We start from the raw sequence: 15,698 nt of genomic DNA on the forward strand, positions 1-15,698 counted from the left end.
GGGAGGATGGGGATGATGGCCAAGGATGGGGTCACCTCCATCTTGGCCCTGTTGCACTGCATCCCCAGTGCCGCCGCAGACATGGCGAGGAACAACTTCTTCCAGATGTGCCCCCCTTGATGTTGAGGCCCCAGATCCCACCCGGACACAGGCTGGGAAGTGGTCCTCATGGACCTCCTTCTTCTCCTTCCCACCACTGGAGGTCACTACCCCATCACGAGCTGCACCCAGCCTGCCGCCAGCCGCGCTGGGGAAGGCGAGGAGAAGGGGGCCACCCAGTTTTGGGGCCCGGAGCAAGGTGCTACTCACTTCATGGGCTTGAAGAGGGCCTGCCCGTAATTCGGGAAGGTCATGATGAGCTTCAGCTGGGTCCCACCGGACTTCTGCACTGGAAGGGAGCACACGAGGTTGAGGGGGGGGACAGCAGAGATGGGGTGAAGGGACAGGGACACGGTCAGGGGTAGGGTACCCGAGCTGACGATCCTCATGGTGGCCAGGTCCCGGAGGAGGGTGGGCATCAGGGGGTCCCGGCGGGGGTACAGCTCGTAGCGGTTGATGCCGACGTGGAATTTGAGCCAGGCAGGGTAGGTGTCGTAGGCCGTCTTCCCTGTCGGGAGGATCGTCTCGGCTTTACTGCTGCTGACCCTGCAGCCCGACAGCCACCACCACCCCAACAACAACGACAGCGTTTAGTTGGGACAGGGCACAGGGCCTCAGCACCTTCCCTGGGGACACCCAGCACAAGCCCTGGGTGGTGGTGAAAGCCCCTGGGCAGGTCCCACCAGGGGTTGGTGGCCGGGGAGACCTGCCAGCACGGCTGGAGGTGGCTCCATGGCTTCCCCACAGAAAGGCCCTGGGCTCATCCCGCTCCTCCCAGCCGTGCCTTAATTTCCAGCTGCTCTCGTTGTGTTTCCCCGAGGGATTCAGCTCCCAGGAGCTAAGGGGGTGTCTGTCCCCCATGCCAGCGCCCTGCTCCTGCTGCAAAGAGGCAGCCCAGGACGTGAACCCAAATCCACGTCTCTCTGGGAAAATGCGGGCTGCGGCCCAGACGAGCCAGACCCATCTCCCACCATTAGTGGTGGACGGGGTGAGGTCCTCAGAGATGGAGCAAACGCTTCTTTGTGGACAACAGCTCTTAAGCCAGCCTCGATTCTCTCATTTTCAGCAGCCACTGTGTTTGGAAGGTGTGCTTTCCGTAAGGAAGCTGCTACGTACTGCTGACGGTAACTCTTTTAATATCTTCCCACCTAATTAGGGGTTAGTGGCGCAGGGCCAAAAATAGGCGCCCGGCAGCAGTGAGATCACCGTACGGCGGAGCCTAAGGAGGTCAGCGAGCGCCCTGCGGAACACAGGACAGACGTGGTCTCGTGCCAAAAGCTAACCTACGTCTGGGGTTTTGCGTTTCCAGCATCGGGCAGGTGAGAGAGGGGGATAAAACCAGTTAGAAATCTGGAGTGGGGAGCTCCTCGGGTACAGAGATAGGCCAAAGTCTCTGCGCTGGGGAATGCAGGGAGATGAGGAGATGACCCAGAAGATATTATACGTAATACTATGAATAATTCAAGCCTCTCCTTTGACTTCGCCATGTGCTACACGGGCAGGCAGGCTCCCTGCAGCTCCCCAGGGTAGCAGCCTGGAAACTCGGGGCTGAGACGGGAGCTGAGGCACAGGAGCAGCTCACTCAGCACTGGGGCTGTCCGGGGTGGGATGCTGATTCACCAAGGAAATGACCTGCTAGCTCCCCACCTTTTTTCCCCTCAAACACTGCCACATATCCCCCAGAAAAGCAGCCCGCTCCTCACCATTCGTCGCTCCCGCTGCTTTGCAGGCTGAACTTCTCCATGGGGTTGACGACGAACAGCTTGTCTTTGTCCGTCACCTCCGGCATGGGGATGTTATAAAGGGGATGCTCAAACAGCGCGGCCAGCTTGGATCCCTTGGTCCGTGCCTGATTCACGTTTCCACGCTGGTGCTGGGCCCCTGGATCCTTTACTCCCGCTGCCTGAGGGTGGGAGCTTTTCTCCAAGGAGCCATTGCTGCCGCTGAAGTCCTGGAGGATCCGCAGGCTCAGCTTTTTGGGGCCAGCCAGCAAGGGGCTGCCTGACACGGCACCCGAGGCTTTTGGTGCTTTCCCATCACAGCTCCAGAGCCTGCGAGCCGTGGGGAGAGCTAAATCCATCGCCAGGTGCAGCAGGAGGGCCAAGAGCAGAAGGAGGAGGAGGACAACTTTAAATTTCCTTTGGACGAGCGTCTGCAGCCGGCGCCGCATCCTGCCGCGCCTGGGCACCCACGCGGGGCGAGCAGGGAGTCAGAGCATCCACAGCCCCGTCTTGTCCCTACGCAGAAATAAGGGATCTAGAGTCCTGGGTCTAGAGCATCACAGCAAAAAGCAGCCGGCGCAGAGTCACGGGAAGAGCCCGGTGGGGTGACACGGCCGGCGGGACAGGCTGAGGGCTAGGAGGCTGCAGCGGGGTTTATCGGCGCTGATAAGGGACGAGCTGCCAGTGCCAAGGTTAGCGTGAACGGGGCAAGTTCCAAATCGATAGCTGCAGGTGGCTTGGGGACAGAGATGGCCACAGATAAATCACACACCGGAAAAAAACAGGTTGCCTGCACCGTCCCACCCCTCTGGGCTTCTACTTGCCCAGCTAACCTTGTTTTTGCCCCTTCTTCACACACCTCTGCCCCATCTCCATCCCCTCTGCCAGGTTCCTGCTATTTATGTCCATGCTCACAAATCAGCTTTGCTCCCACTGCGCAGGCTGGGCAACTTCACCCCCTCCCCATCTATCCAAGGATGTTTGTATGCAACTGCCTTTCAAAAAACCACTCCAGCTGGGCAAAATAAACAGGATTTGAGTAGCAGCATCGCTGAAAAGTTGGGCTGATGGTGTAAGGAAGGGCTTGGCAGGAGAGGTACAGCGGCAGCGCTGTGCTGAGCACCTCTGGAGCAGGCAGGGAGCCGGGCTGGAGCCCCCCTGCTGTGCCACAGCCCTGCGCTACCCTCTCGCTCGCGCTGCCCTCTCCACACCGGCCCTGTCCAGCCCACGCGGGCAGTGGGAACGCGGTGTCCCTGGCTCGCTGCGTCCTGCAGTGTGACAGTTGCTTGGAAACCGCCTCCGGCTGACACCGTCAGCCGCCCCAGATTCAGCCAGCCCCGTGTTTCCTTCCCTTCACCGCCACCGCCGCGCGAGAACAGCATGGCCGAGGGGAGCCGGGGCGCGCAGGGGAGGGGAGCTGCTCCCCGCGGGGCTGGCGAGCTCCGAGGCGCGCAGAAGGAGCCGGGCGGAGGGGAGCAGATGGCTTGCTCGGGGAAGGGAACGCGGCGTCTTGCACCAGGAAGCTTTCTGGATCCGGTCTGGATGCACGCTTTGGAAAGAAGGCGCCGAGGAGGGGCTGTGGCTGGAACACAGGATCGTTAGGTCATTGCTTACCACGAGAAAAAAAAAAAAAAAAGAAAGCAAAAACATTTGCTAACCACTCGCATCAAAGAAGCTGGGCTCGGCTCTGGGAGCAGGGCCATGGGTTCTTTTATCCCAGAGCCAACCCTGGGAGAGCAAAGGCAGAGGGAGACCCCCCACTCTTTCCAGTGCCCCGGCAGCAGCTCCAAACTGGGCTCGTAGGATGGCAGGGGGGCAAAAACATCCCTCCGATGTCCCAGAGCCAGCCCAGAGAGCCCCCGGCCTTCTCTCCCCGTTATGGGTTGGAGGAATCCTTCAGACCAGGAGTCCGTCCCCATGCTAGGGGAGTCCACAAATCCCCCCCCCCTCCAGCCCCAATTTAGCCCCAAATCAGAAAGCAGAGGAAGGGGGAATAGGTGGGGCGCTCTCCACCCTTAGCACTTCAATGCCGGCATTAAATATTAACCAAAAGATTTTTCAGCGAGTCAAACGTGAGCCTGCAGCAACGGGGAAGAGCTGGGGAGCTTCAAAGCCTGCCCTGACTGCCTGGCAGCCCGGCGGTGTACCTTGTTGCCATGACATCCTCGCGGAGAAGCGATTGAATTTGCACCTCTTCCCTCCATTTTTTTTCCAGCTTCTTTACCCCTTCGCAGCGGGCTCGAGTCACCTGCGGGATGGAGGAGGAGCCGCACACCCAAGGACATCTCCTTTGCTGGCTCAGAGCGCAGACTCCCCGCAAACCGACAACGACGTTGCCCGTCTCCCCTCAGCGGGGAGGGATGAAGTCACGAAGCACAGCCACACTCCGGCTTTCCGGGACGGCCGGGTAGAAAGGGTCGTTCTGGCTGGCACTGATGCATCACCCCGAGTTTTTCATCTATTTTCCATCTGACTCAGCCTTGAGGCTTTTGAATGGCGTCAAGAAATGATAGGGAGAGGAGAAAACAATAGCGAGATACCTGGCCCCAACCTCCCCGGCTTTCCGTTTTATTTTTTTTTAAGGTAAAAACCTCCGGTGAGAGGTTTCACTTTTATAATCGAAAGCATACAGGCCCAGAAGGCTCCCAAGCATCAGTGGGGGAGGGAAAACATGGGACAACAAGGGGCTGTCTCCGATCCATGAACTTTACTTCCCCATGAACTACAGGCATGCCCAAAAGTGTCAGTTCTGCAGCAAAAGGAGGGTGAAAGTCTCTTTTTTTTTCTAAGGCACGGGAGCTAGCACTGCATGATTCAACTTGCAGCGGGCAGGAAAACTGATCCTACTGAATATTTGCTTGGGGCCTTGACACACACAGCTGAATTTTATGCTTTTGCATACAGCAGGCATTCAGACCAGCTAAAGGGGGTTGGCTGCTTTGTGGTCACTTTTCGTAGGCAAGCTCTCACCCTCAGAAACAAAAATCACCTGCCAGCCTCCTGCGAGCCACCTCGCGCTTACCTCGGGGGAGCTGCAGCGTAGGAGCGGTCTCGCTGGGAGCTCACACCTAGCTCACCTCCACTTGTTTCTGTGCTCATGCTTTGAGGAGGCCGGGGACTGGTCAACGTTCACCCGTTGCAGCTGCAGGTCACAGAGACATTAGCTGTGGTCAGCTGGGGGCCACCCAGATAACGGGAGGCGGCGAGGCCGAACGATTGCACGCTGAGCTAAGCGGCTCCCTCAGTCCCCGCAGGTCAGCACGACCCTGCAGAGATGCCCATGACCGGCCTGTCCGTGCACATGCACACGGCAGTTAATTATTCATCAGCAGGAAAGCAGCACGATTAAAGAGACTACGTGTGGCTGAGGGTATCATCCTGCTCCAGCAAAGGGCGTTCCAAAGACCCGGCTTTCCCTCTGGGTCTACAGACAGAAAAGGCAGGGGAGGTGGAAAGCCTTGGAACACAAAACCAGCTTTTCCACCTGCCAGCTGCAGAAAGCGCCAGTCAACAGTGCTATTTTCATTTAAAGGCAGCCAGCTGGAGCAAGACACAGCAACCACACCAAAAGCTCAAAGGATTTGGAGTCTTCCAGACTGCTCAACAATCCTGGCACCGTGCTCCGCTGTACCAAGCGGACATCACGGTGCCAGTCACCTGCTCTCCCTACCTTGCAAGCCCCTTCCACTTGATCAGCAAAGAATTACGTGCGAGGATGTGGGGCCCAGCCAGCACCGATGGTGCAAAGTTGAAGTCGTTCCTAGTGGTCTTCATATTGCCTCAATTCCTGCCTTACCGCAGAGCTCCTGACACGCTGAGATGGCAGACGGACATCATCATCGCCCAGAGCTTCAGAGAAGGAACTAAGAGAATTGCAAAATCCTCCACCAGTTTGATCCACTGAAGGCACTACCACTGAAAGATCCTTCCGAATTCACCTAGGGACTGGGTTACGGCCTCTCACAAAACACAAGCAGCCGCTGGTGGTGCTGGTAGCCTTCTCAGAGGGAGGTCCAAAAACCCAAAGCAGCCACAAATGCCAGACCCCAAAGGTCAGAGCAGAGGCACCCTGACTGGGCAGAGGACGCAGGTACACTCCTCTTGCTGCTACTCAGAGGGCTTGGGTCAGCAGCACCGCAGACCTGGCAACCTTCCTCAACCAGCACCGTGGCTTGCACTGGTGGGAGGAATTCAACAGGGAGGGTGAGAGTGCTTCTCTGGTACCTAGGAGCCACCAGGGTGAGACCTGCTGCCGGCCTTTGCCTCAGCTCCACCGCTGCTTGCTTACTTCCACGTCTCCTGAACTATTTTTTGTCTTCCGCGTTGGAATTTTTACTTTAGAGCAAACACAGGAAAGGACAGTTTCGTATATTTTTATTGTAAAAAAAACACAGTTCCACAGATTTATATAAATAAGCCACATACGTAACATCCAATTACGTTCATCCTCCAACACCGACAGCTTTGAAAGATGAAACAGGCTAAAAATGCAAGTCCAAAACGCCGTTCGGTTTCTGATGACCAAGTGATATCTCACATGGAGCCTCCTTCCCCTGCCAGCCTCCAAACAAGATGCTGCAAGTACACAGCACTTGCAACACCCCCAAGAACTGACAGGGAGCCATTCAAGCTGTACGGAGAGTTCTCACCCACTCCCCAGGCATCGTCAGCCGCCTGTGTTTTAGCGCTGTCTGAGCGTGCGGGGGGTGAGAAAGGAGGGGGCAGCTTGCAGAGCAGCCTCCTACGCCCAGGCAGCTCAGCTGTCCTCCCAAATCGAGCTGGGGAGGGTGAAACGAGCCCGCTTCCCCACAGCTAGCGCCTCCACGGACAGCCCAAAGGCACACCCTTGACACAGCCCCTTCTTGCAGTCATCTTGCAAGGGAGGAAGAAGGGGCTGTGAGGAAGGCGCTGTTACACCGGTGTTCAGAGAGGCACCGCTCAGAGCCACACCATACGGAGTGGGGAAGGCAGAGAAGAGAGGAGACAATGTGGAACAAGTGGGAGGAGAAAATGTAGGGCTCGATAGCACCTTTTCTCTTTTGCTTCCCCGCTCCCAGCGTGTCGTGAGATTACCTATCCACCGCCTCCTGGGCTCAAGCGCCAAGGAAAGAGCCACGGGCAGATGAGAAATCCCACGAGCGAGGAAGGAGAGGCAAGTTTATGCACATATGCACCAACTATACGTATCCCATGGAACTGTTACATCGGTAGGAAAAAAAATCTTGACGTTTTAACTATTAAAAATAAAGCCCCACCTCCAGGTCGCACAAAACCTGTGAAGGGGAGGAAGAAATCTCTTGAACGCAGCGGGTCTGGGAGCTGGCCAGACGTCAGGAGCACTTCCAGACACACACAGCCAGGCTGCCACCGAAGAACATGTACAGCAGATTCTTCACCTCGTGCGTGATCTCAAAGCCAAAGCCTTCCCCGATCACCACGTGCCAGGAGGACCCAAACTTCTTGTCCATCATCTCTTTGATCATCTTGGCAGCACTCTGAAGAGCATGAAGGAGAGCACAGGGTGAGGCAGAGCAAGCAGTGAGTTTTGTGCAGACAACCCCCGGCGCTTCCCGTCCCTGTAACAGCTCTCAAGCCACCGGTAACAGGTAGAGCAGCTGCGCGGAGGGAACTGGAAGCACCCCAGGGCTATGCCGAGGGGTAAAGCAGGTTACTGTGTTTTCAGCAGCCTCCAACACAGCAGCTTGGAGAAATTAAAGAACTGCATCTAGCAGTCAGTTTGGCTCCCGATCACACAGTCTGAAGCAAGAGCTCTTTTTTAGATGGTGGCGGAGTTACACGAGGTGCAGCGAGCGCAAGAGGAGATTCAGGTCACTAAGCTGTGGCTATTTTTACAGGAGGCCCTTTTTTTTTTTTTTCAAGCTAATTACCAAAACACTGAAACTAGGCTGACTTTCAAAAGGCTTGCTTCTCTGAGATCACACCCTGCTTGGTCTAGAAAAGGGGAGAGGAAGATTTGGCAGTGCTGTGCAGTGTCTCGGGCAGGATGGGGCCAGAAGGAACCTCCTGCTCTGTAGCTTTGCCTTGCTCCAGCACCAAATCCCTTCGGCAGCAAGCAGGCTGTGCCCTGCCTGGGGAGCAAGGTGTGCTTTTGTTCATCTTCTGAAAGATGGATGCATAAGTTATGGTCTTTAGTTCTCAGAGCTAAAGGCACTCCCCATTTCCATGCTCTCAGTAATTTCATTCAAGAGGATGAAAGCTGAGAGGGAAGTCTAAGCAGACTGTACCTAAAGGTTCAAAGACCTGCATTTGCTCACCCCCAAAGTAAGAGCTTCCTGCCCGTCCTGGTGGGGAGAGTTTTGCTCAACACCGAAGAACAAACCCGCATTTTGGGAAGGGCCCCCCCCCCCCCCCCTCCCCACACAGTTCTGAAACAAGCCCTGAGGGCAGAGAACATCTTAGGAACAGAGTGGAAGCACGTCATAGGCAAGGCAGGATCAGGAGGAAGGTAAGGTTTGTGAGACAGCATCACTACGTGACTCATCTCTGCTTCCTGCGTGAAAGCAAAGTGCCATTACAGGTCCTGCTGACAAAGGCAAGCAGATCTGAGATCTCGCCAAGCTGCCTCTTTCTGCCCTTGCTCAGCACAGGACCAGAGCAATGTTCCTGAACTGACAGGCTGGCAGTATCTGACTCTGCCCTACAGCCCCAGCCCTGCAGATTCCCCGAGCTGCAGCAACTGAAGGCCACCCTGACTGGGATTTGGCCAGTACCTCGTTGTTGGTGGCGTACTTCTCACACGCTGTGACACACAGCTCCATGGCCTCCACGCGCATCTCCTCCGGCATGTCCGTGTGCTGCAAAGAGCAAGCAAGCCCAATTAAGCAGAACGATAAAAGCCAGACACAAGACAACAGCAAGCAGCCTTTATGTTGCCCATTCTGTCACTGGGGCTGAGGCTGCTGGGCAGGGGCAAGAGGCAGCTGCTCCTTGCGATGTTTGCTTCAAGCGGGAGAGCACCACCAGCAACAGAAGCTTGTCATTTCGACCATTTTAGGGGATGATAGGTATGAAGATGGCTTATTTACAACTTGTCCATGCAGAATCGTTCTCTACCCACATTAAGGGTGGCAGTAAGTAAGCACAGCTTAAAGGAGGAGCTAAATACGTTTGATAGTTTTCTTGTGACGAGATGAAGGGCAAGAATGTTAGCACTGCTCCTACCGTTGTCCTTAATTACTGCTAGAAGCATAACAAAGTCTGCTTTGGAAATTCTGCTCTGGAAGGTTGGTTAGAATGAAGGCAGAACGTCACATCTGCAACAGTGGTGGACACACAATCCACCCCTCTTCTTACCCTAATCAGCGGAAAGCTGTGAAGTCTCTTATAATCAGCTTCCTCCTTCTTCCCCTCCCCAGTGTCGGCCATGGTCCTTCCCCAGGGACCGCAGGAAGGGTCGGAGGGAGCTCAGCAAGGTGCTGCAGTGCAGGTGACTTGGAGGAACGCAGCTCTGAGGACACGGGTGGACCAGCAGCAGGAAAAACCCAGCCCGAAGGACACTGCTTGAAAACAAAAGACAGGAAGACAGCTTTGAATTAAAATGGAAAACTAATGAAACCATTACGAGAATGCTGCTCCTGCCTTCACCGTTACGTATGGTATTTCAGCACCTTTTCGCACGCTGTGCACTTAGAGACTTCTCGCAGCGCATTAATGCAAACAATCATTTAAAACGTAACACTTTCCATAAACGAGGCTTCAACAGCACAGCACTTCCCAGAAGCACCAACAGAGCTTGAGGGACGAGCCAAGCCGGGGCACTGCTCCCAACGCGCGATGAGTACATCAGCCCTCGTGGCTGTCGTTTAACTCCAAGAGGGCACTATCGCCTGCGAGGGCTTGAAACCGTGCAGCACGAGCAAAGTGTAAGTGAAATTGAGGAAGAGGATTAGTGTACGTAAGCATATAGAAATGCCCCGATCTGATCTGGGGTAGTTATTCATGTGACTCACAAATGTTTGCCAAGCTGGGGGCTTGGATATTGGAAAACGCTGGGCCACTGCTCTGTGCCCGTTCACCAGCCGGCCTCTACCTGGGCCCAGCACCGCAGGGCCCACACTCAGCGCCCGTTAACCGCAGCCCTCCCGTGCAGAATGAGATAAATACCCCCCCCCCCCCCCCCACCCCCCAGCGGCCAGCACCCGCTCCCCGCAGCGAGGCAGCACCACGAGGCGAGCCTGGGGACAATGGGACGGGGCAGGACGGGACCCCGCAGCCCCGGGAGGCCGGGGCCGGGGCCGGGGCCGGGGCCGGGGCCGGGGCCGGGCGGGCCCTGGAGCAGGGAAGGGGCCGGGAGGGGAGCGCGGCCCAGGCCCGGTCGCGGCCTCACCTGCGCGGCCCGCAGCGGTTGCTAAGGAAGTGCCCCGGCTGTCTTAGCAACCGACGCCGGAAGTCCCGCCTCCACGCCGCCCATTGGCTGAGAGCGCGCGGCCTCCTCGTCCTATTGGCGGAGGGGCGGCCGCGGGGCGCCGTGGGGGCTCTGCTGGGGTTAATTGGGGCAGCCTCATTAGGGCCGGCCTCGTTAAGGCGTCCTCGTGTGCTGGGCAGGGCGGCGAGGGCTGGGATCTGAGCCTGGGGGGCAACGTCTTGTTGGCCTGAAACCCTTGCGGGGAACAGTTCTGAACTCAAAATAAATATATTTGTATAAATAAACGGCTTTTCTTTTAATTAGCAAATAACTTATATAAATAAACAAGCGCCTTGCGTTTTAATTAGCAGCGATGAATGGTGGCGCGGGTGTCTGCGTGCGTGTGGAGAGGCAGCCTTCCACGTCCTTGCCTTGCTGCAGCTTGGGGGGGAGGAGAAGATGGCGCTGGGGTCTGGGGACGTGAGGTGGGCTCGGGTCCTGCAAGCAGACCCTGGGGGGTGTGCAGTGCAATTAGTCGGAAATTAATCCAGGAGAATTAGGCTGAAATTAGCGGGTGAGGAAGAATCAAGCTCCTGGACAGCACCGGGGGAAAGGCTGCTCTTCCTGGGCCGCTGGGCGTGATGCCTGGGCTTCCATCAGGTGATGGGGGACAGCTCGTGTTCATGCAGACTTCTGGCTGGCGTGTTTGAAACGTCCTCGCCGCTGTCTGCTAAAAGAAATGATTGATTTTCTCGGAGGCAGAAAAAAAGAGGAGGAGGAAGAAGCTGGGTGTTCTCGCCCCAATCTCCAGGCTCGCCCCTACAGCTGTAGGGTGGCTGGCTGCCTCGTTCACCGGTGTCCCCGCAAATCCAAGCGGAGCCTGGGGCTGCCGCTGCAGTGGCCGGTGCTGGGAGGACAATGCTGCAGTGGTCGTTTGTCTTCCCGTCCGCCTTCACCGCGGCCACTGACAGGAAGCAAACGCTGCCTCCCGTTCCCCTCGCTTTTACCGCCGCAGTCCCGCTGGTGGGGTTGGTGCCGGTTCTGTCTCCTTCCCCTTTTCTACAGGCAGTGGCCTCTCGCAACGAGGCAGGCACAGCACTGAAATTGTCAAGAGAGAGATAAAAGCGGGGAGATCATCCTTTTTCTCTTTTTTTTTTGGAGATAATTAGGAGCAGAATCTCTGTGAGGAAGAAGATCTTTCCATCATTACTTTATCTCCAGGCAGCTACTCTAATCTCTCCAGGGATACAGTGCTTTCAAGCATCGTATTCTTTCTGTGTTTTTCTTTTTTTTTTTTAATGCTTTAATCCCTACGTAGTTCACCCACTTTTGCTACGAAGCAGCAAGTCAGCAAGAGCCGCCGTTCGTGTGTGTGTGTGTCCGTCGGCGGCTGCGTGTGAGAGCGCGTGCCCTCGCGATTCTGGCTTCAATTAAACACGCTTTGGTTTTGATCAGTGTGGCTCCATGGGGGATGCTTCCCGAGGGAAACGCAGACACTGTTCGTAAGAATAATTCAGCGGCAGCTCCTAGGTTAAAGCTGACAAATGCAGGCAAACCAAGCTCCAGAGGGTCCCAAGCAAAGAGCTCCGTGTTCCTCATGGTTGCGACGGGTGATGCGGCAGGGCTGCGATGCAGGGATGGAGGGAGAGCATCAGGTGGGCCCTTTTCCATCTGTGATGGCTGAGGAAAACATGAGCAGCTTTGTGTCTGAGCCACTGGGAGCAGGGCTTCTGTGGGCTGCACCTTTGCAGGATCACAGCCACTCAGCGCCGTCTTGGGCTGACGAGGCAGGTGTATGGGCAGTATTTTCCATACGGAGTGGCCTGGTGCCCCCCTGTAAATGAAGACAGCTCTTTGGCAAGGCTCAAATTCGCACCTCTGGCTGGGTAACAAACCACCTTGGAACAACGACATGTCGCTGTTGCACAACGGTGTCAGGTTGTGTTGTGTTTGCCGTTCTCCTCAGCTGGGAAATGGCCACCGAGTGATAAAGTCACTGCAGCAGCAGCGACCCGCTGGAGCACCGCACGAGCCCTGGTGAGCTTCCTGCCCGCGGGAGCGAGTGGTGCAGGCTCCTGGCAGGACGCAGAAGCACGGGGAAGCAATTAAGGCAGCCCCCCATTGCTAGGACAGGGCAGGTAGCGGGGCTTTTTGTAGTGTCACCTGCTGGGGACATGTGCAGCCCGGCTTGGCTGGGTCCAAGGGGGATGGAGGTTGGCACGGCACGGAGAGACAACCCGCGAGCCCCAGTTGAGGTATCCCAACTCCCAGTGTAGGAATTTCAGCGCTTTCTTTTCAAACCTCATAATTAATAGGTACAGCCCTCGGGTGGGAGGGTTTCCAGCCACCGTGTTTGCCCTGGTGATCTCGTTCTCTGCACAGCGAAGTCCTTTGAGGGGAGGTTTGTTTTGAGCCTGGCTAAGCTCTGGGTCTGCTGGAAACCCCGCGGCAGTGAGCGTCACAGTTTAGCAAAGCACCTCTGCTCTTTCTACATCTTTAATTTCTCTTTTATTTATTTATAATTTTTTTTCTGTCTCTTTTGGGAAGAGGTTTCCGGGCACTGTGCAGTACCCAAAGCACATATCATGGCCACAGCACGCTCTCAGCACAGCTGTTGAACATCTCCTCCTTTAACCCTCCCAACAACGATTTTGTTTTCCCTTGTCTCAGCGCACAAAGCATTGTTTTTCAACAGGCTGTCCTTAGAGAGGCTCAGGTCTTTTCCTGAGTGGTTATGTTTAATTTAGAAGCTGGCAGTATCTGTAAGTCACTGCAATTACTCCTTCCAGCCAGCAGCACCATCGATTTGTTACCTCCTACCATCTCCTCCAACCAACCAGCCTTTTAAGCCCTGTAGCAGGGTTTTGGTTCCTGCAGGTCTCAGATAACCAAAAATTGTATCTTCCTGCTCTTCTTTTCCACCCAGATGTGGAGCACGCAGCCGCAGAGCGTCAGGGCTGGGGCTCGCCTCTCCCAGGAGGGAAATCAAATATTTATTCCTGCTCTTGATTCCCCGTCTCTCAACCAGTTTCTAATCTCTCCATAATGACTTCGTTTCCTTAAGAGCCTTATACAGAAGAGTTTGCCGTAAGCCTTTAAAATGCCTGGGCAAATTATAGCCAGCCTTCCAGCGCCCCCCATGCTGCAGAAGTGTCCCCAAGCCTCTGGGGACGTGGCTTCAGGTGAGAGCCCCAGCTTGCTTTGTGGCATTAAATACCCACAGTGTGACCAGCAGGAGCCGTGGGGACGTGGCTCAGCTCGGTGTCTCCACCAGCACCCAGCAAAGGCAGGGCCCAGGGGAAAACTGGGGCCTCTGTGCTCCCTTTTCCCCAAATATTGGTGAGGTTGTGGCCCCGCAAGAAGGGACAAGTGTCCTGCAGCCCCGAGAGCTCCAGGTGCTGTGCCTACCAGCCCTCTCCTAGCCGAGCCTCATGCGTGGCTCGCTCAGTAACTCATTACCAGCACCTAATTAAGCTCCTACCCCACGTGAGCTCCTCGGCACCATGGGCTGACCTGCAGGCAGCAGTTTCTTGCTGCTTCCCTCTCCCCGTGCTTGGGGCTGGGTTCCTCTTCCTTGCTCTGCAGTGGGGTGGATGAGAAATGCCCAGATGGTGTCCCTCGTGCAGCAACACCCAAACCCTCCCGGTGACGTTTCGGTAGGGGTCTTCCATCTCCCTCCAGGTGCACATGCAGTATCCTGGAGGATGGGGGGATTTTTCCTGGGTGATTTTTCCTTCTTTTTCAACCAAAAGCAGCACAGGGCTCGCAGGGTTTGCAGCCCACCTCCCCTTCCGCGCCACGCCGCCCCACAGGAGGCTCTGACAGAAACACCACGTTTATTGTCCACAGCCAGCGTTACAAAACGTCCCGACACGACACGGCCACGCGCAAGCGAGCGAGCAAGGTGGGGGGGCACGAAGATCACAGTGTTTCCCACTTGGCACGGGGGCTGCGCTGTGTCCCCACCACGTCCCCCACTCCCCGGCGGGCTGTCCCCTCTGTCCCCCTTGCCCCGGGGGCGGGGGGGGGGGGGGGGGGGCAGCTGGTGCCGAAGGTGCAAAGTGGGACATTTTTGGGGTTGGGGGAGCACTGGAAGCTGGACATCACACGAGCAACCATAAGACCCCCCCTGAAATACCCCCCACCCCCCAGCACACACACCCACACACACACACACACCGAGACACCGGTGACCGCACGCGTGGAAACATCGCACCCGCAGGCACCCCACGGGGAAAATCCCCTCCTGGCCCCGCTCCGGCCCCAAGACAAGCGTCTCCCTTTGCCCCAGCCCCCGACCAGCTCAAAGCAGGGAACCGAGGCGCAGGCGAGGCCAGCACCACCCTGCGAGCAGCTCAGTGCCCAAAAGGCCAGGGGGGTGGCAGGGAATACTGTCCCCCCCAGTCCCTTTTCCTTGCTTTTGCTCCGTTCCCTCCTGCACCCCGAGTAGGACTGGGTGCACGGGGACGAGGTATTGCCCCTAGTCCCCTGCCCTCCGCATGGGCACTGGGGCCTCAGCACGGGGAATGCTTAAAAATAAATAAATAAATAAATAAATAAATAAATAAATAAATAAATAAATAAATAAATAGACCCCCCCAGGGCTCCTTTCACCAACGGGGGGCCTACGATGCCTGGCACACTTGACCGGAGAAGTGCTGAAGGGGAAGAGGGGAGGATGCTGATGGCCGCCAGCAAACAGCTCGGGGCCCCGTGGGAGAACGGGCTCACAAAACCAAATATCAGGGCGATGAAAATAAACCGGTGAAGGGGGTGCCCCGCTCCCAGCCCCCCCCCCCCCCCCCCCCCCCCCAAAAAAACACCCCCCCCCGTGGGGCCGGGGCCGCCCAAAACAAAAATGGGGCAAGGGGGGGGGGCAGCATGCGGGGGGGGGGGGGGTGTGAGCCGTGCCAGGGGGCTGCCACGGGACCTCCATGCATGCCACCCCCCCCGGGACGCTGCCATGGGGGCACGGAGCATGGCCCCGTTGCGGTGGTGGAGGTGGTGGCTGGTCTGGGAGGGGACAAAGGGGCTTGTCCTGCCGTCCGCGGGCACCTCGGCGCTGGGGGGGGCCGCTCACGCCTTCCTCCCCTCGTCACAGGCGGTGAAGGCGCCCTTGCCGGCCCCCCCGAAGACCTCCACGGCCTGGTCGTCCCACTGGATGACGTTGCCCTGCAGGCGGGAGGTGCAGTTGGCCAAGGCCAGGATCTCCGCCGGAGCCAGCATGTGGTCCCACACGCCGAACTGCGCCAGCTCCCCCACGAAGGCCTGCGTGGCGTCGAAGCGGCCGCCCAGCGTGTCCTGGGGACGGGGATGGAGGTCAGGTTAGCGAGCAGAGAAGCGCCCCTGGCCCTACCAACCAAGGCCCCGGGCTGAGAAACCCCTGCCCGGGCTTCACAGGCCGGAGGGCCGGCGGGTACCTGCTCCTGGCCCAGGATGATGACGCCCTGGGGCTTGATGGCGTGCCACGAGGCCAGGTTCTCGCCGGCGCCCCGCTGCTCGCCGTCCTGGTA

At 57.1% G+C, this 15,698-nt stretch overlaps 2 protein-coding genes and 1 long non-coding RNA gene across 3 annotated transcripts; 1 reads left to right on the plus strand and 2 right to left on the minus strand.

The window, feature by feature from the left end:
- Positions 1-119: 119 nt before the first annotated feature.
- LOC118156840 (extracellular serine/threonine protein kinase FAM20C-like) lies at positions 120-2,437 on the minus strand. Its single transcript, XM_035311060.1, has 3 exons — positions 1,803-2,437; positions 470-645; positions 120-388 (listed from the first exon to the last, which is right to left on the minus strand). Exons 1-3 carry the CDS (start codon positions 2,267-2,269, stop codon positions 306-308), a joined length of 726 nt encoding a protein of 241 aa, XP_035166951.1. The 5' UTR covers positions 2,270-2,437; the 3' UTR covers positions 120-305.
- A 3,740-nt stretch (positions 2,438-6,177) lies between these two features.
- Positions 6,178-9,340, minus strand: LOC118156841 (dynein light chain 4, axonemal). Its single transcript, XM_035311061.1, has 3 exons — positions 9,135-9,340; positions 8,552-8,635; positions 6,178-7,315 (listed from the first exon to the last, which is right to left on the minus strand). Exons 1-3 carry the CDS (start codon positions 9,204-9,206, stop codon positions 7,151-7,153), a joined length of 321 nt encoding a protein of 106 aa, XP_035166952.1. The 5' UTR covers positions 9,207-9,340; the 3' UTR covers positions 6,178-7,150.
- LOC118156842 lies at positions 8,754-9,268 on the plus strand. Its single transcript, XR_004746464.1, has 2 exons — positions 8,754-8,954; positions 9,025-9,268. It is a non-coding gene; the product is annotated as an uncharacterized LOC118156842 (long non-coding RNA).
- Positions 9,341-15,698: the final 6,358 nt, after the last annotated feature.

Source organism: Oxyura jamaicensis, assembly GCF_011077185.1.
Source record: "Oxyura jamaicensis isolate SHBP4307 breed ruddy duck chromosome 1 unlocalized genomic scaffold, BPBGC_Ojam_1.0 oxy1_random_OJ72246, whole genome shotgun sequence".
Lineage (NCBI taxonomy): Eukaryota > Metazoa > Chordata > Aves > Anseriformes > Anatidae > Oxyura > Oxyura jamaicensis.

What these genes read in the sequence shown, in the direction of transcription:
- LOC118156841 (XM_035311061.1), bottom strand. Translation starts at nt 9,206, where the DNA reads ATGGCCGACACTGGGGAGGGGAAGAAGGAGGAAGCTGATTATAAGAGA. An exon ending in ACAGCTTTCCGCTGATTAGG is followed by an intron (nt 8,636 to 9,134) that starts GTAAGAAGAGGG and finishes TGCTCTTTGCAG; the next exon opens with CACACGGACATGCCGGAGGA. An exon ending in AGTACGCCACCAACAACGAG is followed by an intron (nt 7,316 to 8,551) that starts GTACTGGCCAAA and finishes CATGCTCTTCAG; the next exon opens with AGTGCTGCCAAGATGATCAA.
- LOC118156840 (XM_035311060.1), bottom strand. Translation starts at nt 2,269, where the DNA reads ATGCGGCGCCGGCTGCAGACGCTCGTCCAAAGGAAATTTAAAGTTGTC. An exon ending in AGCAGCGGGAGCGACGAATG is followed by an intron (nt 646 to 1,802) that starts GTGAGGAGCGGG and finishes GTCGGGCTGCAG; the next exon opens with GGTCAGCAGCAGTAAAGCCG. An exon ending in CATGAGGATCGTCAGCTCGG is followed by an intron (nt 389 to 469) that starts GTACCCTACCCC and finishes GCTCCCTTCCAG; the next exon opens with TGCAGAAGTCCGGTGGGACC.